The sequence below is a fragment of the Eubalaena glacialis genome, chromosome 14 (assembly GCF_028564815.1).
Source record: "Eubalaena glacialis isolate mEubGla1 chromosome 14, mEubGla1.1.hap2.+ XY, whole genome shotgun sequence".
Lineage (NCBI taxonomy): Eukaryota > Metazoa > Chordata > Mammalia > Artiodactyla > Balaenidae > Eubalaena > Eubalaena glacialis.
Window position 1 is genome coordinate 88376966 of NC_083729.1, and position 26667 is coordinate 88403632.

Genomic DNA, 26667 nt, shown 5'->3' on the forward strand with positions numbered 1-26667 from the left:
GCATGGCGGGCAACAGCCTGCGGGGTGTTCACATCCATGGGTACACTGCCCTCCTCCACACGCTGCCTGAGGCTCTCAGTTAAAAAGAAAAAATACTGTCTCTACATTATTTGTGAAGAAATGGTCTTCATGACAACTGTCAGAAGGAAATTGATTACTGCCATAAATAATATAACCTTAACTACATCTCTCATTTACTAATCTTCCTTCATTGACATTCCCCAGATTCCCAGCATTTTATCAGCTTTATATTTCAACAAAAATTCTAGTAATATTTGACCCTTTATCATGTTTATTTCCACCTAAGAAAAGCGTATCAAAGGAAACATTTTCCTTTCAAAGTACTGAAGAGTTTTCTGTCTTCTCTTGCTTATTTCTTTATCTGCGGTTAAAGACTTGTGTTTCTAGAGATGAGTACTATAATTTTTCCAATCTCTTCTATTTATAACTTAGGGTTCAAACTTCTGAATTAAGGAAAGCTCTAGCTGACAGCCACTGATTAAGAACTCACACTTCCATAATCATCAAAAACAATTTACCTTGATCTGCCACAGTATTCTTTTTAAAAGTCAGCTTCATTGGCTACTGGGAAGAATTAAAGCATCTTCCCCTACTGTGTGTGTTAAAATATAAAGAGCAAACAGTCTACTCTGTATAAAATCAAGGACATATTTTCCTATCCACAATGTACCACAGAAGGCAGATTTCAAAGATAACTGCTATTATGGAAACCTACTGAGGCTGTCTGTTGAAATGAGAGCTCAAAGTAAGACAACTTCTATTCCAATAGCTCCTCACATGGAAACTGGCCTCAGTTTACTTCGTTCGGTAAACACTGTTTACTCACCTAGTATTTCACTGAGTGGCTGGAATCAAAGTGTAGTAAGTAGTTTGAAAAAAATAAGCTATATAAACTTTACATCTTAGATACAGCTATAAAAATAAATTATTTAAATTTTTAAAATTACATATTCTTAATAAACATTTTTACCCACAAAGATACACACAGTAACTAGTTTGGAAATGACAAAGGACTACAATTTCAAGTTCTAAAAAAATCTCTTCCTCATCCTTGACTTCCACCTCTAAGAAGTGAGAACAGACAGGGTGTGTGTGTCTGTTTAATCGCTTTATCAATTTAGAGAGCGGCCCCTGAAAGCTTGAACAGCCCACTCCCTCCACCTCCACTGCCAAGGAAGAACCGCAAACGAGTAAAGAGGAGAGATGATTAAACAAGGTCACCACCATTAAGTTTGCTTTAAAATTAATCAAGAAAACTGGTTACTTGTTTATTTTGTTACAACAGCAATGAAAAGTCCCCATCTACCGCCCTTTATAATTGTAAAGATTAAACTGCAGTTGGAATCAGTATATTCATCATTTACCCCCAAAAACGCCGTATCAGAGTCCATCAGAGTCTGTCTACTCCATTTCTTTAACAAGCAATGAAGAACTTCATGCTTGTGCGCAATACAGAATCGTAGCTTTTTTTATTTGTATAGAAAAAAATGGACAAAACTTCCCTCCCCATCAAGGTTGTTAGAAGAAATTAGGTAATGAAAGGGAGAAATGCAAATCCTAAAGTCAACCAGTGCCTTTCCCATAACTCCAAATAAAAAACAACAATGAAAGTGCTCTAAGGTTTGGAAATCTCTCTATAGTACAGAGGTGCAAGGAAGCGATCGATTTCTCTCATCACATTTACAAGTTTAATGTTCTAAAAAAGTCTTTCCTCCAGGGAAACTCATGTGATCAGTTACTGAATATAATCACACAACTCCATTTCAACTAGTCTGAATTCAATGTGCTTAGTCTAGAAACATCCTTAAGAAGAAAGAATCTTATGATACATTTTAGTAGATAAATATATGAAGACTAATCAAAAATTCTCTTTAAGAATAAAGTATCTTAGCCCTTTGTACATCAAATCAGAACCTGAAAGGTAAAAGAATGTACATTATTTTCACATATACAAACTATGTGCTAAAGTAAAAAAAATAAAATGTCCTTTAATTCAAGCCCAGGCTCTGTCTGTGACACTGCCGGCAGGTTATACGCTAGGAGACAGGTCCTTCACGCTGAGGGTCACTCCTGCTTGTCTCTGCAACAAAGCAACAAAAGCCAGCATTGGTTGGTATATTCTGAACTTTAGTTACATAAACACTGTTAGATTTGGAGATCATAGTTCAAGAAACAAATTACAGAAAATTTTAAATAAAACTTACATGGAAAAATGACAACCTATTCCAGACAGTCAAGAAAACATATCGACAGCCTCCTCACACAGAGCATGAGAGGTTTTCTGGCATTAGCCTCACCAGTATTCACGTGGTCAGCACGGGGCTACAGGAAAGACACACGCTGAGCTGGTGGGATTAATGAGAGTGTGTTTTCAAACACACAGCGATGGTGCCACCACCCATGAAAGCAGTAGCTAGCTTACTGGGCAATACAGACCCTACGAGCTAGAGACAAGTCTGGTATTATCCCCAATCTAGAGACTGGAAATTGAGGCACAGAGAGGTTCAAACCGGCCTTCGAATCCGGCGGATGTTACTAGGAAGAGGAGTACAAGATAATTTCAGCAAAAAAGGTTTCTTACAGTGACAGGATACTTCCTCAATCAGACCTGAGGTCAAGCAGACAAAAGAGGAGCCCCCTCGGGCAGAGGCGTCCTCCTGGGAGTGGGCTACCATAAATAAATAACCCCCGCATCCGTTTCCTAGGCACTCCTGAGCAAATGTTAGCTCAGCTAGGAGTAAAGCTACATTACACTAATTATACTAATATAATTATAAGCAGACATTATACTAAAGTACTAACACTATACTAAAGTACTCATGTCTGCTTAAAAGAATTGATTTTTTCCAATAGTTCTCAAACGATCCAATTATAGGGTAGAAAGAACATTAACATATAAATTACTTGAACGAATTATGAATTACCTGAACAAATACTTGGAAATTTAGTTTAGGAAAAGAGTTTTACCTGTCCTGAAATATCTCAAGGGTAGTCAAGTACTAAAGGAAACAAATTTCGTTTCCTTTCTGGAGCCTGAAGGCAATGGTAAAAAAAAATAACAATGGTATGCACTTAGGCACAAAGCAATGGAATTCCTAAAAACAAGAACCATTTATAAACATTTATAAACGGAACTCTCTGCCTTACAAGGCAGAGTCCCAGCAGGAGAGCTGGTTAGGAGAACTCCTACACAATCCACCTTTCCACTTCCTCATTCTCTGAAATTCATTCTCCCTTTTTCTTACACAATGCATTCTTTCTTCCTCTGGTACTGGTTTAAAACTTAAGTTCTCATATTTCTGTCTTTGCCTCCCAGATTCTAAAAATGGGCAAAAAAGACAAACTGATTCAGTTCGAATACTACCGATTTGGAAAAATATGCTTCCTCTTCCAGGATGGCAAAATTCAAAATTAGAAGCATCAATTCTTCCCAGTTAAAATAACCTATAAATTAATTCAACTATAATAAAAATTCTCATGGGAGTTTCTTACAAATGGCAAGTTGATTTTAAGATTAATCTTAAAAAATGAAGAATAGTTCAGAATTCTTTTTTTAAAAAGAATAAAAGATGAAGGAATTTGCCTTGCCTTTCAAATATCAAAACATATTATTCACAAGTAATTATCACTAAACAATGGACAAGTGGTTAAACATTTGAGAAAAATAGGTTAAATCTCCCCTTAAACAATGCGCATTAAAGATTTAAATGTAAAATACAAAGCCACAAATGTCAGTAAAATTTAAATTAATAACGCTCAGATGAGACAGATTTTCCTAAGTTAGCATGCTGTCAAAGGCAGAAAGAATCATGAAAGAATGAGAAGCTAGACCAGATAAAAATCAAAGACCAAGAGCTCTTAGAATCAATATGAAAAATTAGTTTCTCCATAGAAAAAGAAGCTAAGGATGAAATAATGGGCAACTCAGAAAAGAAATATAAATAACCAACAAATATGAAAAGAAGATAATTGCATCAGTAATTTAAAACAATGCAATTCATTATTTTACAGACAGGTGGTAAATGTATACACAAAATGATTTCAGTGTTACTGACGACAAAAGTCCATCAGCAGGATGTGGTTTACAGAAATGACAGTGAATCCAAAATGTAATACTACGCAGCTGTACCAAATCATGTGTCTTGTCTACTGATACAGAAAGAGCTTCACACATTAAGAGGAAAAAACAGGTCACCTGGGCTTCCCTGGTGGCACAGTGGTTAAGAATCCGCCTGCCAATGCAGGGGACAGGGGTTCGAGCCCTGGTCCTGGAAGATCCCAAATGCCGCGGAGCAACTAAGCCCGTGCGCCACAACTACTGAGCCCGCGTGCCACAACTACTGAAGCCCACGCAACTAGAGCCCGTGCTCTGCAACAAGAGAAGCCACCGCAAAGAGAAGCCCACGCACCGCACGGAAGAGTAGCCCCTGCTCGCCGCAACTAGAGAAAAGCCCGCGCACAGCAACGAAGACCCAAGGCAGCCAAAAATTAAAAAAAAAAAAAAAACAGGTCACCTAACGGCACATGAATGATATTCTCCCCATCCTTAAACACAGAAAAAAACATCTGAAATATATTTATGGAAATGTTAAAATGGTATTTGCAGGTGTGAGGTCATGGTTATCATTCTTCCTTTACGCTTTTCTGCACCTTATGTATTTCTTCACCTTCTTTCAACCACTGATAACATCATTTTGTTTGAGAACCCGCAAAAGACTCACCCAGCAAGGCCGTGTTTTCACCTGCATCCTCTTTAAAACTGGCCTCGCAAGGCGGCGTGGAGTCGCTGGTGGTGGGCAGTGCTGAGCTGCCCGAGTCACTTCTGTCACCATCTGGTAAAGTAAGACTCAGATCTGCAGTCGAAACGCCCCCAGGGGGAGCTTCTGGGGCGGGCGTCTCCTGCGCGTCCTCAAGCTCTCCCTTGAGAGTCAGAGCAAAGAAAATACCTATTCTCAGTAACACGATCAGGCTTATCTATCATCTTTTGCTCATAATTCATACAAAATATTTACTTTTATACACGAACATGGCAAAAAAGCATATCAGTGTCTTCTTTATTTAGCATCACCAGAAAATGCGCACTCTTCAATAAGCAGCTTTTCAAGACCTAAATCCTTTTCCTCTAAAAACCATTTTTCCCCTTGATACAAACGATGCCACCGTTTCAACTATTTATTGACAGAAAGTGGAGCTTCGCCACAAATGCACTTTCCTGCCTTTCTGAACAGCCTGGCTGGGCGCTCATCACTAAGGCTGGAGCCCTGACCTCGAATGACCGCCCTAATGGCTGCCAGGTGCCAGGGCTTCGGAGACAAGCAGGCTTCTGAACAGCAGAGGGCTGCAGACTGTACCTGCATTCACTTGAAGATAACCAGTTCTGCTCCTTCCTTACAGAAAGGGTGTCTACCCGCTGCCAGTCTGCCTCGCTTCCCCATTTGCTGCTTCAAAGAAGAAAATGAGATCACGAAAGTCAGAGCGGGAGACCCTACAAGCGTCACTACGTCGAGTCTCAAAATTCAGGGGCCATCCAGAAACCTTTCTTGATTCACGCCAGGGTCAAAGCTGGGTCGTGATGGCCGAAGCTGCTGCTAAGTGACCGACCAAAGGTGTGTGCGTTGGGGGGTGGTCCTGCGAACGCTGGTTCAGGCTGAGGACAGCGCACCGCCACGCCGCCCGCTCCTGGGGCCCTGCCGCCTGCACTGCCGGCTCCACACGTGTTCTGGAACCCTCTCCCCACTCCCCGGCACCACGTGGCTCCCTGCCTGCTCACAGGCAACCGAACACCCCCAGAACAGACTTGTGACGCACCAACCGACAAATCCTGTTGAGCTGCCGTAGCATCCGAACTGCCGCACAGCCCACCCCTAGCCTGTTCTTCCAGGAACTTGTCTAAATACCTGCCAAACTGAACTACCTGCCCGTCCCAAACCCCACCTGGTCACTCCCTGCAATACACTAACCCTTGAACACGCAGCTCAAACGCGCCTCTAAAAACCCCTCCCTGTCCCTTCCCACATGCAGCTGGCAGGGTCAAGGCCGCCTTCCTGTGCCCACACTCTTCAAACGGGCCTCCCTGGCCAGCGGGGTGGGCTGCAGGCCCGGCTCCCACCCACCAGTCCAGAAAGCGGAGTCCCCTAGGAGCCTGCGAGCAGGAGGGCTGAGTCTTATCCCTTCGTCCCCCCGGAGCCAAGTTCAGACCCAGCACCTTACACTTCACTCCCCTGATGAACGCCTGCCCCATGAGCGAACACACACAGCAGGGACCAGAGGCACGTCAAAGCCGCTCTCACCGCGGTCATTTTCTTGGAAATGAGAACTAGTTACCATTCGAGAGTCATAACCATCTCTACAGTCCAACGCAGGAGGGGCCAATGGGCCCAAAGAAAATGGCAGATTTGTCAAAGGATTAAAAAAAAAAAGTTAAAGGCAGGACAAATTAATTTCTTAAGTTTCATTTAAAGTTACTGTAGGTTTCTTCAAAAAAGCAAGCAAGCTTTCTGGCGACACATATTCTAGCTTTCTGAAATTAACATTCTGAAAGCAATCCAACCTGATATAAAATGAAGAGTCTTGATTTTTAACACATGAAACATACACATAGATATATTTCCAAAAGCAAAACTTGCAAGGATTAAAGTCTCAACACTAAGGTCAGTGAAATGCCTACTGCACAAAGGTTTAGAAATGAAAAGAGGTTTAAAATGACTGACTGACGAAGAAAACAAAAGAAGCTTCAGAGTGTATCTACGAGAGGAAAAGACGAAGAAGGAAAACTGCCAAGAAAACACCTGTCTCACTCCCTGGGTTCTACTGTTCCAAACGCGGTCCCAGGAAGGCGTGAGGCAGACAGGGGTGAGCCTCCACGCTGGGGAGAGCTGCCAGTTATCAAGAACTACGCACCAACGAATGTTAGAAATTCTACAGCAAAGGCACATTTTCCAGACATCCAGGCGGATGAGTTTCCAGTAAGACAGTCCTGCAGCCTCCCCCTCCGTGTGCCTACGGTGAGGCCTCTGGAACTCACACTTGAAAATTATAATTCACAGAAAATCACACTGGTTATTAAGCCAGTGCGTGGTCACTCAGCTCTCTTTTGAAGATACGCTGAACTACAAAATGAAAAATACTCCGAAGGGGGCCTGCAGCCTTGAAGGCTGTTACGGCTTTAAGTCACATAAAGTCATTATCATAATAAAAAATCTCTTTGTAGTTTCTACCTCTGTAATAAATGCTGCAAAAACCTCTGTTTAGCAACAAGAAAAATATATTTGATACTTAAATTACTTCTTTCAAAGATCTGTTTCAAAACTATTTATATTTAATCAAGAATATCTTGAGACATTAATAGATTATAGGAAGACTCTAAAAATATAACAATTTAGGAAGATCTGGGGTTTTTTTCCCCATCTATATCCCTCCCCTCTTTTGGGTAGGAGGGTAGTTTAGAGCTTGGACACTGGAATTAAGCAAGCTTGCACCTGAAAGCCGATTCCCTATTACCTCACCGTGTGACCTTAGGTGAGCTACTTCTCTCTGAGCTCAAAATAAGGAGAGTCACAGCGCTTCCCTCCCACAGGGGCTGGAAGAGTCAATGTAATAACTCGTGTAAGGCATCAGCGCATGGCTACCATGATGCGCTCTCTTTCACTCTGCCCTCCCGTCTCTATTTTCTGAGGAACGTCTATGACCATCTCAGTACCACAAAGTGATGGAGCACGTTCGGTGCAGGATAAATTTCCCCGCGGCATCTTGACTCTGAAACCCAAGTACCGGGAGAGCTGGTGTCAGGAGGTATGGGCTTTAGCTTCCTCGTATGTAAAATGTGCACCTGTGCATGAGGCTCCTTCCGTTTCAAACATTTTATAATAATTCTTGTTTATATGACACTGACTAGCATCTATACACCCTGCAATGTATCACACCGACATCTATCAAAGATACCACTCTAAGTACAAACTCTAAGGAGACACCTAGCATATTATTCTGTAATCACAAATTTAGTTCATTGATTTTGGGGAATGTCTTAAGAATTCACTTTTAATAAAGAGGAAAATTTCTTCAGGAACCACCAGGATGCTAGAAGGAGCATTTAGTCCACTCCTGCCTCTGGTCAGGAACAGACTCGAATCACTCAGGGAGAACGGGGGTGCAGAGATTGAATATAAACAAAAATGTAACAAACCCAATATCCCAGGGCTTTGATGACATCAAGTTTACACATTGGACACGTTCGGTGATCCAAAAGCCATGGGTCAATGCATATTCTATGAAAAATATGCCTAAAAAAATTAAGTATGTGTTAATGTTTTAAAATAAATGTTTATATCTTATAAAGGAAACAACACATTCCACCAACTCATCTTCTCATTACAAGTTAAATGCCGTCAAATCAACATTCCAGTCTATCCATTTACCCTAGGTAGTCATCTATTCTATTTTTCCACGTTAAATAGTATCTGGCATGTAGAGGGAAATTCCCCCTTCGCTGCACAAAAATAACATGGTTTATTTTCACATCATGCTAGGATGTATGTTTATTTGGGAATAAACGTGGCCTAAGTAACCCAAGAGTAAACTAATAGTAACAAACTAATACTAAACAGATAGTATCTGATATAAGTCTATAAAATGACTCCAATGGAAATACAACAAAATATTAACAAGTCATCTTCGGCTTGCAGGCTAAAAAAACACTTATTTTTTTGTCTTATATATTTTCGTAGCATCTACATTTTTCTAGAATGAACGTATCGCTTTCAGAATCAAAAAAAGAAAAACCACATATGAATTTTCTTCTTTTACTGACTGTCCTCACTGGCTAACTTCCCCTCCTGTGTGATGAATCTACATTCTCTACCTGTACTGCAGGTAAGCAGCTGTTGGTATCAGAGCCCCATAGATGAGGCTCAGACACCAGCTGTATGTCCTGATGCTGTGACTTTGAACTAGATCCTGAGGCCACTCTGCACCCACCCTGCAGCTGTTCTGAGGAGCAAACGTGTGATGTGGTTACAAGGCACAATAAATCCTCAGTAATCTTTCATTATCATTACTGTCGTCACTGTCTGAAGACCTTTCCTTCAAAGGGAAATCTGCCAGTGCAGTTAAAAATCACAGCATGTAAGGACATAACATGGTCCAGTCCAGCTTGTCTTGTGACCTTTCCATCCTCAAACTGAAACTGACCCACTGGAATCATTCTGAAAAAACAAAACCAACACGTGGGCTTTATTCGGAAATTTGTTGATATAAATCGTAGGAGAAAACGGGGGTGGACGGAATAAAACCCCATGAAGGAGACCGGGATATGTGCACATATAAACTCGTCTGTTTACGAAGCTCCAGTGCAAATCCCAGCTCGGCCTTCAGGAGTATCTGATTTCCTATAAAAGGAAATCAGCCTCAGGCTGCTTCACTGTGTGGCATCCGAGTCACAAAGACGTGCCCTAAGCCCTCCTAGAGTAAAAATTCTTTTCTATCTTAATAATTTTCTACAGGACACCATCACCCGACACTGACCCCAATTCATTAAGTATCCACCACACCAACCCATATAAATGCCTGTAGATTGAAGTTCAACATCTTCATGCAGGAAAATTAATTTTGTTATTCTCATCCTCATTCCTTCATTTCCTCTACAGAACTCCTGAGAACTTAATCTGCTATAAAGTACTGGGATAGACACAAAAACACTTTGCAAACATAAAGTAAGACATAATTATATTTTAACTTGTGACCTGCTTCTAACAGGTGGAAAGTATAATTAAAATTGACCAGCTTTAAAACATAATCTTTGTACACCTTTCTGCTAACAAAGCAATTTTTAAAAAAAGTTAACGAAGTATCTCATTATTAAAAAGGAAACATAACTTCCTGTTGCTAAAGAAAATAAATTAATGAAATAAGGGAGGAATATTTATTTCACACAACCCCCAAAAGAACCCAAACCCAGGGTGCAAATAACAGCAGAGCCTAATCTAAGAAAAAAGGCATCTTGGTAGAAAATAATAGACAAAGATACATAACCAGGAAATGTCTTTAAAAATAACATTTCTAATAAATGTCTGGGAAAATGCTCACTAGTTCAAAACATTAAGTATTAAAATATTTAAAAGTAAAAAACCCAGCAAAGCGGGAGCCACATCTGCTGGCTGCTCCTGGCCCTCACCCCCAGGGCCTTCACCTATCCCAATAGCTCAATGTATAGTATAGATTCCCAGGACCCTAATGAAGCCTTGCTTAAAAGACTAAAAGCCAATCTATGACAAAAGGACATAATGGGTCTTAATGGTCACCTGAAGTCTCCAAGCAAAGCAATTTTAAAGGAAAACAATACAGGAGGAGCCTTGAAGACTTCCAGCTTCTTTTCTAAAAGGTGAGATGATCACAAGATATCACCTGATAGCAAGGTCTTCATATCATGAAAAACATGTTCACTCTTTGGTCAGAAACCTGAAACTTGTCAGTAAATTTTAACATCTCAGGAAGTAAGAGAACGTACTTGCATGGCAGGATTCTGATGACATCCTTTCCTTTAAAATTTTCAATACACACTGCACAACTTTCAGCATCAACATCAATTCCCTGTAGAAAGAAGAGGACAAAAGGTACTATATCCTTAGTATACAGTATACGCTTGGTAAAACTCACTGCAACAACAAAACAAAACGAATCCAAAACTCACTGCAACCTGGGTAAAACAATGATGAACTCTACTCTACATTGGTACATCCTGAATTTAAACACAGATAATTTCTACTTGGTATTTATTTTTACCACTATCAAGGGATTTTTTTAAAAAGAATTTGGCTAAAAAAGAAAAAATTTCATCGTCTACCTAATCAGACATGAATTATGTTTAAATTCTAGGCTACTGTTCATTTTTTTAAGTGATCATATTTTAAGGGCTGTAGAAATGCAAATGCCTGCTTTATTATAATAAAATAAATTATTTTTCAAATGTAAAACAAAGAGAATGAATATCTAATTAGCTACTTGTTTTCTGGAATCATTAAAAACACAAAACAAAAAAAGCGCTTTCATTAGAATTTGTGAAAGAACAGAGTTATAACTTACAGATGAGAAAATGCAAATAGCTAAATATCTGAATGTATTCACCTCACTAGCAAAAAAAGAACCATAAATTAAAAGAAGTTATCTTTTTCATATATCAAGTTAATAAAGGTAAAAAGAAACAAAAATTGCTGGGGAAGAAGCAGTCTTGTGACAAAATTTCAACTTCTGAGAATCTGTGGGTCACAGACCTTTTTGGTGGTGTCAGCCCTTCCCCCACTTCCCTGGGTACCCCCTGGACATACCCACCTGGCTTCAGCCCATCAACCAAAGTAGGCATGGCCAGCCTGGTCACCTGACCCAAAACAGGCCAATGAGACTCTCTCTCCCAGGACTCTGGGATGGGGATTCAGGAGCTACCAATCAGTGTCTGCAACTTTAGCAAGTTAATTTTATGGGATACAGCTTCACAGTCATCATGGAATTCTTTAAAAATATCTTTAGCCACGTGGGTCACGTGTTAACAAGCAAGCAGTAAAAACTGATTTTACATGTAGATACTGCTATCAAAGATTGTATTAAAATTAACTTTGTAACAGCACTTAAAATTATATGTTGCAACTATACATTATCACCTTTTTTCACATGCCATGCAAGGATGATGAAATAATTATTTCCCTAATGGTTTACAAGCTTATACATTACTGTGATCAAGTCCACAAGAAAAGAAAAATTAGAAAACAAATACAGTCTTCAGAACTGGACAAGGTGTAGATTTAAGAAAAAACACAGTATTTTTCTGTACAAGTTTAAAATGTAAATTGCCAGAAAATCCACGTGTGTACCTCATGGACCATTTATGGATCCTTTTTTTTAACCATTATTACTGACAACTTTCAAAAAACAGTCCATAGAAGCCTATTTTCAAAGATGTTCTGTACACGAAGAGAATGATATCAATTAATTTATGTTCTCAAAGACTCCATGCAGTAAATTACACACATATAAATCTATGTCTTCTCATATTTAAGGACAGATTTCCTGCCCCAGAGAGTAGAAGACACATTTCAAGAGGAACATAAAACTCCATGCTTGTCACAGAACTGCCAGCTGAATGCACAGTTTGTCCCAGGCATTTGCTGGGCTCTCTCCCCAGGGACCCTCGTGATTTGTAAATCAGATGTTAATCTTCCCATGACATGGGAATTTTTTTTTTTTTAACTTTTCCTGTTTAATACATCTACATGGAAAGAAAGCAGGACCTTGCACCAACTATGAAAATTCACTGTTATTACAACGTAAGGCATTTGGGCAAGAATGCAGCACACAATACAATTCCAAGAGTAGAATATGTAACACATTCCACATGAACCATTAATGTCAGATTCCAAAGTTTTAAAATCAAAGGTCTATAAATTTAATGAGTGTTATTCTGAAGCTTTAATTCTTTAAGTAGGTCAGAGGAGGAGATGTGGACCCAAATGCACTTACCGGGGAGTGGAGACTAGGGGGTCGGCATGGATGGACTAAATCTCAACAACTCGGGGAGATAAAACGAAAATCCAAACAATGGAACCAACCCATAGCTATCTATGTCAACACAGCCATCAACATTTCCCAGCACAGTAAACGGACCATTAAGGGAATAACTATTCCTGCATTAGCAACTGTTTTCCTTTAAGGAATCTATCCTCTAAGAACCTGAGGTTCTGAGATTTCGTTGGGATTTGTCCTATTCCAAAAATGCTTCTGAACTCTGGTACGATTTTGGCCTTTTAAAAGTCTCAGATTGGCCATGTGAAACGTTTCTTTTTTAAAAAGTTTTAAAAACATCTTTTCTCCCCTTCTCCACAAATCCCTTATTTTCTCCCTGTAATTAAAGGAGTCTCAGAGAGAATGGACAGAGTGTGTGAGATTTAATGGAGATGGATTTAAGCTTCAGGGTCTCCGGTAGAGACCAGAGCTTCTTCAGAGTTACCTGTGTCTGACCGACAGGTGGAGGATGGACGTGTGGGCACTGTCCAGCCAGTGTGGCCACCTGAGCATCTGACATGTAGCCAGTGTGACTGAGGAACTGAGTTTTCAGTTTAATTTAATTTATTTAAATTCAGATAGCTGTATGTAGCTAGTGGTACCCTCCGGCAGCACAGGTCTGGAAGGCTCTCCACATATACAAGAGTGTTTCTGCCAACGCTTCTTTAAAATAAACACATAGGTCATAGTTAACACTAACTCAGACTAGCCAAAGCTCCATGATTGATACTGAGTTTAGACACATAAACAGATTTGTATTTTAGTCTAAACAAACAAACAAACAAAAGCTATGAAAATATTACCTTTTCTCCATGCTTTACAGTATGAAGAGGAAGCTGCCCAATAAGTTTCTTTGTTTCTTTTCTATGGCTCTTAGGGAGGAAAAACATTATTATTATTGAAAATTTTAAGTCACTATTTAAAAAATTGATATATTATAATATAAGCAAGCTATGGAAAAATTTCATTTAAAAAGCAAAGTTAGATGACTACAATGAAACTAATTTTAAGAAATTACCACTGAAGGGCTTCCCTGGTGGCGCAGTGGTTAAGAATCCGCCTGCCAATGCAGGGGACACGGGTTCGAGCCCTGGTCCTGGAAGATCCCACATGCCGCCTTAGCAACTAAGCCCATGCACCACAACTACTGAGCCTGTGCTCTAGAGCCTGCGAGCCAAAACTACTGAGCCTGTGCTCTAGAGCCCGCGCGCCTAGAGACCATGCTCTGCAACAAGAGAAGCCACCGCAATGAGAAGCCCGCGCACCACAACGAAGAGTAGCCCCCGCTCGCCGCAACTGGAGAAAGCCCACACGCTGCAACGAAAACCCAACGCAGCCAAAAATAAATAAATAAAATAAATTTAAAAAAAAGAAATTACCACTGAAGTCCTAATGTACACAACAGCCACATGTTAACTTAAGGGCTGTTTTGCTGTTCAAGAATACTTATTTTCAACTCCATGTCTGAAGAAGAACCTCTTTTTTAACATCTTTATTGGAGTATAATTGCTTTACAATGGTGTGTTAGTTTCTGCTTTATAACAAAGTGAATCAGCTATTCGTATACATATATCCCCACATCTCCTCCCTCTTGCATCTCCCTCCCACCCTCCCTCTCCCACCCCTCTAGGTGGTCACAAAGCACCGAGCTGATCTCCCTGTGCTATGCGGCTGCTTCCCACTAGCTATCTATTTTACATTTGGTAGTGTATATATGTCGATGCCACTCTCTCACTTTGTCCCAGCTTACCCTTCCCTCTCCCTGTGTCCTCAAATCCATTCCCTATATCTGCATCTTTATTCCTGTCCTGCCCCTAGGTTCTTCATGACTTTTTTTTTTTTTTTTTAGATTCCATATATATGTGTTAGCATACGGTATTTGTTTTTCTCTTTTTGACTTATTTCACTCTGTATGACAGACTCTAGGTCCGCCCACCTCACTACAAATAACTCAATTTCGTTTCTGTTTATGGCTGAGTAATATTCCATTGTATATATGTGCCACATCTTCTTTATCCACTCGTCTGTTGATGGACACTTAGGTTGCTTCCATGTCCTGGCTATTGAAAACAGAGCTGCAATGGATATTTTGGTACATGACTCTTTTTGAATTATGGTTTTCTCAGGGTATATGCCCAGTAGTGGGATTGCTGGGTCGTATGGTAGTTCCATTTTTAGTTTTTTTAAGGAACCTCCATACTGTTCTCCACAGTGGCTGTATCAATTTACATTCCCACCAACTGTGCAAGAGGGTTCCCTTTTAGAAGAAACCAATCTTATGTTTAATTACTGGTAAGAACGTCGTCAACTGAGGAGGGGGCTCCATACACTCATCGGCTTATGTCCCTAAAAGGGCAGAGGCTTCCTAGTCGGAGGTGGAAGATGACCCAGAAATGACCATCTACTGCCTGCAGAGCCAGGACAGGGGCAGTTCTCAAGACAACAGGTGAGTGGGGAACCCAGAGGGCCCTGCTCTCCCCTGTTACTGAACCAGTGTCTCTGCAGATAAATGGTTCTGAACACGGCTCCACCATGGAGACAGGGAGGCCCGTTCTCTTTCGAAACACAGAACCAGGTCCCCCCACCTCATGCTTTGCTTTTTTGTCATCCCTTTACATCTGGGAAGGACAGAGGGTCTCTGCAGAAGTGAAACATGACCCGATTTCCCACAGAACAGAAAGTTTAATATATTCTAATTTAAAACTTATTTCAAACCCCCCCCCCGGGCTTCCCTGGTGTGGTGGCGCAGTGGTTAAGAATCCGCCTGCCAATGCAGGGGACACGGGTTCAAGCCCTGGTCCAGGAAGATCCCACATGCCGCGGAGCAACTAAGCCCGTGCGCCACAACTAGTGAGCCTCTGCTCTAGAGCCCGCGAGCCACAACTACTGAGCCCGTGTGCCACAACTACCGAAGCCCGCGCGCCTAGAGACCGTGGCCCGCAACAAGAGAAGCCACCGCAATGAGAAGCCCGCGCATCACAACGAAGAGTAGCCCCCGCTCGCCGCAACTAGAGAAAGCCCGTGCGCAGCAACGAAGACCCAACGCAGCCAAAAATAAATAAAAATAAAATAAATTTATTTAAAAAAACCCATATTAATACTTAAATATTGTGAGTGATAATGAAATTAAGAATATTGTCCAATAATTTCAAGCAATATATATAGGAAATATTTACAAACTATCTTTTAAAAAGCAAAGTTAAAGAGAGACAATTACCTGACTTCCAAACTGTGAGCCAGTGTATAGGAAGCGCTGTATATAGTAAAATATTAGCCAGGCTAATGAGATAATCATCATGGTGATGAAGGCGATGGCCACAAACACCACGGACTGACCGCTGATGAACTCCTGTACGTGCCGGGTGCCGAGCCCTATGGTCATTGTGACCGGAATGTCTTTCTGCACCAGATCCACAATTTCTCTTCCTTTTGGGTAGCTAACCATAATGACTACTATATTTCCTGTTCCTGTAGGAAAGAACAAAGGAATCAATATGAGGAACACAAAATAAGATACAGAGAAAGTATGGCTCCATGCACATACAACCAAGAACTGTGATAAAATGGATAATTTTCTAGGAAAACCCAAGTTACCAACACTGGTCTCCAAGGAGAAAACAGACTGATTGCATAAGTAGAATAAATCACTAAGAACTACCCCCTAGAAAGCAAGAGCCGCCCCGGCCCCCGTTCAGTTTCACAGGTGAGCTCTACCCCCAAACCTTTAAAGAGCAAGTAACATCAATGACATTTAAAGTGCTCCACAGCAGATTGAAAAAAATAAAAAGAAGTCTTAAAATTATTTCTAAGGTAATAAAACCAAGCATGGTAGCAAAAAACCAACATAAGAACCACACAGACCAATTTCAACTTGTGACTATTAATACGAATGCCTAAGCACACCCATTAACTCAGGGAGGCAATCGGAGAAGTTCCACTATGTTCGATATTATTTCATTTTGTTCTGAGGACATCAGCAGACATAAGACAAAAAAATAAGAGAAATAAAAAAGGGATAAAATGGCCAATTTTACATGAATCTATAAATTAATTTTTTAAATTATCAATGGGATTTCAAAAACCTTAAAAATTCTGCTTCTAAAGCTCATTTAGGGGAAAAATAATAAAGAACAATCAGGAAAACTTTATAAACAGTAAAACCTGGACTAGCCTTTGTTGTCAAAGTAATTAAAACAGTGTGGTAGTAGCATATGAAGACAACCAGAATGGTGCAGAATAAGAAGCCCAGAAACTAGACCCAAATACATAAAAGAATTCAGTAAATGATGAAAGTGGAATTTCAAATCAATGGGGTAAAATGGATTATTTTTTAAAAAAACAGTGTGGGCGCAACTGAGTATCACCTGAGGCTAAAAAAGCTGTATCCCTTCTTTGCAACTTAAGCCAAAATAAATTCTAACCAAATCCAAGATTTAAATATATAAAAAAGAGAAAACATAAAAGAGCCAGAAGAAACATGGGAATTAAAACAGAAGTAATATTGAAGGAAAACCTTTCCAAGTGTGAAAAATCACCTCGAAACTTCTTAAAAAAAAAGAAAAAGATTTGAGCAACTAACTAATTATATAAAAACAAAAATTTTTCTGCACTGGCTAAAAGAGAGGAAAATCAAAGACTCAAGATCAAAAGAACAACTGGTCAATGGGGAAAAAAATACATGGAACATAACAAAGACAAAAAGCTAATTTTCTATAAGAAAAAGAGCCAGAAAAACAAAGAAAATTAAGTCAGTTTGCAGAAAACACAAATGGGTTTTAAAAAAAAAAACAGCATCTTTAGTGACATATAATTCACATGCCATAAAATTCATTCTTTTAAATAAGTGTACAATTCAATGGTTTTTAGTATATTCACAAAGCCTGTGCAACCATCACCACTACCTAATTCCATAACATTTTCATCACCCCCAAAAGAAATCCTGTACATATTAGCGATCATTCCCCCCAGAAAGGATTTAAACATATGAAAAGTCATGGTACAAATGAAAACACACCTAAAAGATTGGCAAACATCAAAAAGTCTGATACACCATATCAGCAAGAGCAAGTACAAACGGGCACTCTTGCTGGGGGAGTGAATTATTACAACCTGGTATGGAGAGCAACAGCTACTAAAAGTCTTTAAATGCACATGTCTCCCTGACCCGGCAATTCCAGATCCAAGAAGCTAATTCCACAGATATACTTATGTATGTACACAGGAGGAATCCATAAAGATATTTATTGCCAGTCTTTTTTCTAAAATTTTGCTATCACAGCCTAAATGTCCATCAATGGGACTTCCCTGGTGGTGCAGTGGTTAAGAACCCATCTGCCAATGCAGGGGACACGGGTTCAAGCCCTGGTCCAGGAAGATCCCACATGCCGCGGAGCAACTAAGCCCGTGCACCACAACTACTGAGCCTGCGCTCTAGAGCCCGCAAGCCACAACTACTGGGCCCGCGCGCCACAACTACTGAAGCCCGAGTGCCTAGAGCCCGTGCTCCGCAACAAGAGAAGCCACTGCTATGAGAAGCCGCACACCGCAACGAAGAGTAGCCCCCACTCGCCGCAACTAGAGAAAGCCTGCTCGCAGCAACGAAGACCCAACGCAGCCAAAAATAAATAAATAAATTTATTTATTTATTAAAAATATAAATGTCCATCAATAATAGTTATATAATTTACAGTACGTGTACACAGTCTGAGGCAGCAGCTCTGTTAATAGTGACGGCAGTCAAGACACAAGAGGAAAAAAGCCACATGTAAAACTGTGTGGACAAGAGTTCTACGTGGCGATATCAGTACAGATCCCCCTGAAGGCTACCCCAGAGACTGGGGACCCTGACTGCCTCCGGGCGGGGGAAAGAGCTGGACACAGGAAAAATTCTCTATCAGGTGTACATATTACCTATTCAAAAACTAACTTACAAAATACATTTAAAGACTGTTCTCTGCCATTACACTGAAACCACATTCTAACACTATTTTATTATAGAGAGAAATTTAATCTGTAGCAAATCCGCCCTCGGCCGTGGGGATTTAGTTACTGAAACCCCAGAAGGGCACCCTTCTCAGGTGGCTGCTGTCTGGAGGTCGATCCTATGACCCAGCCCTAAAAGTGTTACTTGGCCAGTACCCTAGTTATCTGAGCACTCACACAATCTACTACGTCATCACTGGGGAGACTTAATAAGGAGCAAGGCATTTCCTGCCTTCAGGAAAATAAACATCTTGTAGCCGAGAAAGACAAATACAGAAACAATTAGAATACTTATACCACTTATGATTATGTGGTGCTTTATAAGCTGAAAGCCCTTTTCATAAATTAAAAAAAGTTTCCTTTCGTGGAAAATTTCAAGCACATGCTAAACTAGAAAGGAGAGTATAATGAACCCCATGTACCTGTCTCATTTTTATACAGAAAACAAAATGTTGCTATGCTACAGTTACAGTTACAGTTTCTGGTACTGATGATAGAATGACCTTTGTGTGTTAATGGGGAAAACCAACTCTGAAGCACTTTCACATCTGTCTCTCACTTGAGGCAGAAAGAGGCGAGTAATCATTTTACAGATGAGGGCTAAAAACACTGTCATGTGTAAAATAGCTAGCTAGTGGGAACCTGCTGTACAGCACCGGGGCTCAGCTCGGTGCTCTGTGATGAGATGACTTAGATGGGTGGGATGGGGGGGGAGGTCCAAGAGGGAGGGGATATATGTATACACATAGCTGATTCACTTCATCGTACAGCAGAAACTAACACAACATTGTAAAGCAATTATACTCCAATTAAAAAAAAAAAAAAAGGGCTTCCCTGGTGGCGCAGTGGTTAAGAATCTGCCTGCCAATGCAGGGGACACGGGTTCGAGCCCTGGTCTGGGAAGATCCCACATGCCGTGGAGCAACTGGGCCCGTGAGCCACAATTGCTGAGCCTGCGCGTCTGGAGCCTGTGCTCCGCAACAGGAGAGGCCGTGATGGTGAGAGGCCCGCGCACCGCGATGAAGATTGGCCCCCACTTGCCGCAACTGGGGAAAGCCCTCGCACGGAGGCGAGGACCCAACACAGCCATAAATGGATAGATAAATAAATAAATAAATAAACCCAAAGTTAAAAAAAAAAAAAAAAGCAAGAGCAGCCATTTGAGAAGATAACATACCCAGATTTAGGGGTTTGGAACACAAGATTTAAAAAAAAAAAAAAAGAGTTGCTCAATGTCACACACCACCTGGAAAAGCCAGTTCCAGGGTCCTGAAGCCCCAGCTCCTACGTGTACCTCTGCCCTGCCCTCTCATTCGGGGGGACACAGGTTTCAGGGTCACCGGGCTCACATCTCCCTCTGACAACCACTGCCTGGGTGCTCTGAGAGTATTTGTTCAGCTGTAAAATGGGGATGAGAATTTTTCTATCTGGGGCTGTCGCTTATTTAACGAGAACGTGGAATAACAAAAAACTGCGGAAATGAACTGATCATTTTGTCTGGGGTGGGAGGGAACTTTTTCCCTGGGAAGTCAGTGCATCTTGACGGACAGGAAGAGTTCCCCAAGCAAAAGAAGGGAGATTTCTTGGCTGTGAAACCATCGTTAAGAGCATATTTGGAATGGTGGCTGGCCCAGTTTGGTTAGTGACTAAATACACATAAAGGTATCCTGCTTATCTCATTAGCCCCAGTGCCTCAGGTAGAACCTGGCACATAGTAACTATTTAATAAATATTTGTTGTCTAAATGAGCGAGAGATGAGGAATGAGCTGAGAACACCCGAAACCTCAAGGGAGGGGCTGCAGACAAGCAGTGATTATCAGAAGGACACCTGGGACAGAAAACATCTCCAGTATCAATCTGAAATTTTTCACCTAGGAAATTCTTAGTTCATTAAGTTACATTAAAAACAAAAAAATACTGAGTGCTAAATTTTGCTACACTCTAATTATAGCAGCAAGATTGCTTCTGGGAACTACTTTAAATTTAAAAACTCAGAATGAAGACTTCTTCGATCCCGTGATTGGCTCTTCTGGGACATGTGTGGGATGAACTGTTGGCCGGGCAGTTGAGTAAACATGCACTAGCTCAGGGTCACTGGGTGCACAACCCCAAGGGACGCCGGGCACAGGAGCCACGTCTGGCCCTGCCCACCCCTCCGGATGTACCGGGGGCCAGTCCTAGAGAGCCCGAGTGGCACGAGAGAGCAAGTCACGGCTGATTGCCAAACCAAACGTTTTGCCTGTGCCTTCTTCAGGCACAGACGCTGAGTCTTGGGACGGGGAGAAAAAGCCCTTTGAATGTTTTTCTTCCCCAGGCCTCAGTGCTACCAATCACACTTGACCAAAAAAAGTCACCTTGTGCAATGCCCGCCCTTCCCCAAAAGAACCTACAGACCTCACCACTAAACTCCTTGAAGGCAGTCTGTTGTATTTCTGTCTTACACATCGGCATCGCATTAAGGTCTCAAACAGAGCACACGATCATAAACCCACTTGAGAAATAATAGTTCCCCTTACCACCTTGTCAAAAACAAACAAAAAATGTAAAAAGAAAATCTGTTTTGGTCAATAGCTTCAACATTCTGGAGGGTCACATTTGAGTCTAGTGTACCATTCCTCCTCCCTAGGAAACTATTTAAAGTAGATTTCAACATTCTCTTGAAGGAGATGGGAACTACTAAAATATTTAAAGTAGTGGCTTAGATTTCTGTTCTAGAAGACTGATGCAGGCAGCGAGAAATACATTTTAAATCTCCAACGAGAGAATCCCATGACCTTTCAGATTTTCTTTTTTCCAATAACTTAACTTCCATATTCTCTCCATCCCTCCCACCCCCCTCCCCAAACCTGGAGAATTCCTGGTCAAATCTTTAAGATGCAGCCATGTCTCTGAAGTACACCTCTTTCTACCCTCCTTCTAGAACGTCTTCCTGGGCCCCTCCCCCTCACTAGACAAGGACTACAGTTCTTATTTATTAGTTTTTGCGCTCAGCATCACACAGTGATGGCCCAACAGAAGGGTTTCTGTACAAATGAATCAACCTGAAAAACTGGTTTATCTTCCGGTATTATCCTTGAACTGACCCAAAAAGGAGAATTATCAGAGACTCCTTTTGCAGGGGAAATAGTACACCAAATATGAACGGAAACGTCTCCAAAATGTGAAGCTATCATGCGAACAGAAATGTCTTTATGGTTGGCTAGGATGAGTTAGGAGGACTCAAAAATATATGCAATTCTCTTCTTGGAACTTCACATTTTGTTTTGGATAATCTGGCTTGCTCAAGAATATTTTGTATTTGTTGAGTACAATACTCAACAATCTTACTGTGAACTCTTTGCAGTTTCCCCAAACACCTCACTTTGTCACCTCAGGCCTTCAGTCCTTTCCGAGGCCGCTCCCTTCACCCAGGTTCTACAGCCCCACTCCACCCCGCATACCACACACACACTCAGATACCTTCATCAGCTTAAGCTGTGCTTCAACACTCCATCTGTCTGGGAACTGTCTAAGTTAATCCCACCTGCTACGAGGCTGTGAGGTGCCATCTCTTCTTAGGGCACCAAAATACATTCTAATCTCAAATCTAAACGTTTAGATCATTGGTGAGAGTGCAGCATTCAAGATCATCGCGCATCATTCACTCATAAAAGACTATTTACCATGCTCTGCAAACACAAAATGCACATCTCTCCTGAGGTAAGAATTTCTTATCACCTGTGTCATCTCCCTCCACCCCAGCTCTGGCCCCTTCCCCAAACACACCTCTAAGCCCTGCCGGGTACTTGGCACTCAGTAAACTGCTGACAGAACTAATGTGCCAGTCTAAACAGCCACTCAAGATGTCAGCTAGAGGATCAGCCTGGTGTTAACTAACAATCGCCACATCGAGGCCGACCCTCTCCAAAAGCTTTCATTTCAATGGTTTGACTTACGTCAATTTTTACTTTTCTTGGTCAAACTGACTTCTAATCATCTTTGCACTATCTCTGCATCGGATGCCCTTCTTTTATGCTTTCTAAGTACCTGTGCATATAATTCTGTCGAGGTCCAAACCACATTGCCCGGAAAGGTCTGTTTATCGCTCCCACTAGGCTGGGAACTCCTCAAAGTCCGGCACATGTCTTAGGCGTTTCTACCCCCAAGCAGGCGCCATACCTGGCCCAGACTGGCCGCTGTATATCCATCTGCCAAAGTAAAGGGAACCAACCTGGGGCATTAGGGTGACGGTCCTTACAGCTGTCCTGATAGAATACTATCTTAAAGTCACGATTTATTTTAGAACCACAATAAAATACTGATTTAAATCCAAAATATCTTGTACTGGATTCTAGTAGTCAAGCAACAGGTCTAAGAAAAACCGGTGAAATTCTGAGACTTGGGAGGAGACTATCGTGATCGGAGTTTACAAGCAGCCACCTCGACCTGTTCTGTGGAGCCCCGGCACAGAACCGCTGATCAGTGCTTTACACCGGCCCTCTCCACACTCTGCAAAACAAGAGAAAGCAAAGTCTGAGCTGCCGTCAACGTTCTGTGTAACGTTTCAAATTCAAGTCCGTCAAAGCTGGCTCCTCTTCTGACTTAATTCCACTCACTCCATTCTTAAATCTAGTCCATTCTCAAAAAGCCATGAAACATCTGTACCCTTGTCCCCAGTGGGGCCACCTTCTGAGAATGAGGGTCATTCTTTTCCGTTTCTAGTGACCACTACGGTATAGGCCCTCACATTTCTACCTGGTCTAAGTGGATTCCCTGTTTCCAGCGTCTCCTCTGAGTAACCCATTGGTCACACTGCACCAAATTCACCTCCCTTTAAGTCAGTGGTTCAAAACATTGTATGCTACTGTCATCCCCTCTGCCCTCGGACATCTGGCAATATCTGGAGACATTTTTGGTTGTCACAACTGGAATCTCGTGAGTAGAGGCCAGGAAAGACCCCTGCAACAAAGAATGATCTGGCCATAGATCACCGTGTTACCATGGGCCAGTCATTTAAGTTCTTTGGGCATCGGTCTCCTCATCTGTAAAACGGGGTTAAAGTACCCGCCTCCAAGGGCTGTCGGGAGGAATAAGTGGAGAATACCGACTCAACACTGGGAGCTTTCATACATTTTTAAAGAATTCCTAATGCTGTTACTTTTGTCTTTTTTCTCAAACAGAATTATTCTCACAGTAAAAAGGCTAGAACGGACACTGATAATGGCAACAGAAGCTCACAAGAAGAAGATGTAAAATAAATACCAATTCGGTGTTTTCTGGGCCTGGAGAGATTATATGTCAATAATCTGGAGTGGAAGCTCTTTCCCAGGGCATTCTGGGCCTGGGTGTTTTCTGGGCCTGGATAGATTATATGTCAATAATGTAAGCAAGCAAGGTTACTGAACCATGGTTAGAACAAGTGCAATTAGCCTGGAAGGACGTGAATGTCACTACCAAAAAATGCAGTAAACAGATTTTGAAAACTGTAGGCTGATGGGCCTGCCATGGAAAAGAAAAAGTGCCCATTACGATGTCACTCAGAAGGGACTGCAAGGACCCAGCACCAGAGAACCCTCACACACTGCCCTCTTTTCTTTGGCAGACGCCTGTCCACAGGATGCATCTGGAACGCTGTGTGAACTCTGACAGAACTTCTCACGAGAGGCTTGTAGAAACATGACTTGGGTACAGTGACAACTGGAATAACTGCACCAAAGGTGGTGCATCGCCCGGTGCCACCACGGGGACATCTGCTCCCGTCTCCTCCCCAAACCCACTTCCTCTCTGTTGCAACTAAGGAATTTCCCCTCTCCTATCAGAGGGCAACCCCTCCACGAGTATCCTGGACCCAGCGGCTGTCCTTCTCAAAAACCTGACTCTTTGTTACCTCTTCTCCATCCTACACCTCTACCAGATCACTCCCATCCAACACCTCTACCAGATCACTCCCATCCAACTTCAATATGCCTCGCTGCCATCCAGCCCACCCTTCCCTGCCCTACGGTTTCCACCCACTTTTTAGCACCTCCCCAGCCCTTGCCGTCAACCATCTTGAAAGCGTGGTTCTAACAGTCTCACTTCCTCACCTCTCAACAAAATTCCGTTCCCTCGTTCTGCTAAAATAGGCCAAATCCAAAGTCACTCTCCTGTCCTCATTGTACAGGTATTCTGAACTTGCATTCAAGAAGCCAAAACAGAAAAACCAAAAGCACAGGAAAAAGGATGTCTGACTTGCAGCAGCAGCAGAAACTCTCTAAAGAGATTTTAATCCCCGTAAGTTCAGAATGACTCGTGTTCTTAGATCTAAGGCCTTCCGCCTCTGCCGTGTATTGGTAGAATATCACTTGGAATTCAGTTCTGAGGATAACGTTGCAAAATGCACCTTTTAAACTTTCATGACTGCTTGACGATGCAACCCGTTGCCCCAGAGAACAGTGTGTGGGAAGGGTCACCCGGCAAAGAGCAAGATTTCTTTTTTTTTTTGGCCAAGCCATGTGTCTTGTGGGAATCCTGGTTTCCTGACTAGGGATCGAACCCGTGCCCTCTACAGCGGAAGGGCAGTCTTAACCACTGGGCCACCAGGGAAGTCCCAAGAGCAAGATCTTTTCCTGCATGGTCACAACTTTAAAATTTTCAACTAAACTCAAGTCTCAAGCAATCTGATTGGCAGTGGAGCCAGTATTATAACCTTCTATTTAGCAAGTGAGAAAACATACCCCAACTTAAGGCCAGGTTTTCTGACTCAGTTGAATCCGGACTGTCCCACTCAAATGTTCAGAATATTGACATGTTTTATGAACGTGAAGACACCAGAGTGTCACCAAGCCACCACCTTACGTGGTGAAGAAAGAGCCAGACCCTGGAATGCCCTGGGAAAGAGCTTACACTCCTGCCCCACCTGACTTTGGGGAACGCCGAATGGCAAGGGATCCATGATTAGGAATCATGAGACCTTCCGCCAGCGAGAACCACAATCCTCCTCCTGCGAGTTTTAATTTCTTCCGTTCTCCCCATCACCCTCCTGCACAGCGCACCTCCCTCCACTTGGAAGGGCCCAGGGAGATGTTCTAATCTTGCCCTTAGGCTCGCCTCCCTCCTAAGAGCCCCCGGGGGTCACACCGAGCCAACCTAGCGCTTCCCTCGTAGTTCCCTTCGGCCAGAGCCCATCGCCGCCGCCCCTCGCGGTCCCGCCGGAGGGCCGGGCGGTCGGCCGGGACCGCGGCGCACGGACGCCCCGCCCGTCCCCGCGCTCTGGCGGCTCACCCGCGTGGGACATGGGCGCGGTGAGGTTCCCGTGGCGCTCCTCGTTGTACAGGACCACGGCCGAGGCGTTCCGCCGCGCCGCCGCCAACACCTTGTCCTTGAAGGTGCAGCCCCCGCGCGCCACCAGCGCGACCCAGGGCGCGGCCCCCCGGCCGCCGGGCACGAGGAAGCGCGTGCGGGGCGCGCAGCCCTCGGGATCGCGGTCCTCGGCGCGCGGGACGCCCACCAGGCCCCGCGCGCCCTCCTTGGGCGAGCTCTCGCCGAAGCGGCCGCTCTCCGAGACGCTCCGCACGCTCCGGTTGGTCTGCGGGTCCACGTACTCGGTGCTCACCACGGCCGAGTACCACTCGAGCGCCCGGCCCCGGGCCCCGGGCGCGCACAGGGCCAGCGCTAGCAGCGCCAGCGCGCCGCGGGCCCCGCCGCGGGCCTCGGGCCGCCGCCGCCGCCACGCCATGGGCCCGCCGCCGGGCTGACCGGGAGAGGGCCGGGCGGGAGCCGGAGGGCGCTGGCGTGCGAGAACGCCGAAAAGCGCGAAGAAACGGAGACCAGCTGCCGAGCCCGGGAAGACCCAGTCCCGGCGGCGGGAGGGGCCGCGGCGCACGCGCACCTGGAGGCGCGGCGGGCGGGGCGGGGCGAGGGCGGGGCCGGCGGGCGGGGCCGTGGCGCACGCGCACCTGGCGGGGCGGCGGGGGAGGGGCCTTGACTGGCCCCGCTCCCCGTTCTGAGCCCGGCGCGACGCATGCGGGCTCGGGACCACCGAGTGCTTTATGGAGTGTCGCCAGATTCCTGCGGCCCGGCGGTCCTGGGACCCCAGGGCCCTGCGGGCCGAGGCGGGGGTATGGGAAGTGACCGCCCGAGAAACGGGAAACTTCTCC

General features: G+C 43.3%; 1 protein-coding gene across 1 annotated transcript; it reads right to left on the bottom strand.

Annotated features, from left to right (window-relative positions):
• Positions 1-1279: 1279 nt before the first annotated feature.
• RNF149 (ring finger protein 149) lies at positions 1280-26380 on the bottom strand. The gene is made up of 7 exons (XM_061210796.1): positions 25793-26380; positions 15785-16035; positions 13371-13439; positions 10523-10605; positions 8204-8300; positions 4743-4941; positions 1280-2101 (listed from the first exon to the last, which is right to left on the bottom strand). The coding sequence occupies exons 1-7, from the start codon at positions 26244-26246 to the stop codon at positions 2058-2060; spliced, it is 1197 nt and encodes a 398-aa protein (XP_061066779.1). The 5' UTR covers positions 26247-26380; the 3' UTR covers positions 1280-2057.
• Positions 26381-26667: the final 287 nt, after the last annotated feature.

Excerpts from the sequence above, each read along its gene's own strand:
- RNF149 (XM_061210796.1), bottom strand. The coding sequence starts at position 26,246 with ATGGCGTGGCGGCGGCGGCGGCCCGAGGCCCGCGGCGGGGCCCGCGGC. Across the intron at positions 4,942-8,203 it reads TCAAAGCCCTGGGATATTGG|GGAGAGCTTGAGGACGCGCA; the intron begins GTTTGTTACATT and ends CTGACTCTCAAG. Across the intron at positions 2,102-4,742 it reads TGAAAACACGGCCTTGCTGG|AGACAAGCAGGAGTGACCCT; the intron begins GTGAGTCTTTTG and ends GCTTTGTTGCAG.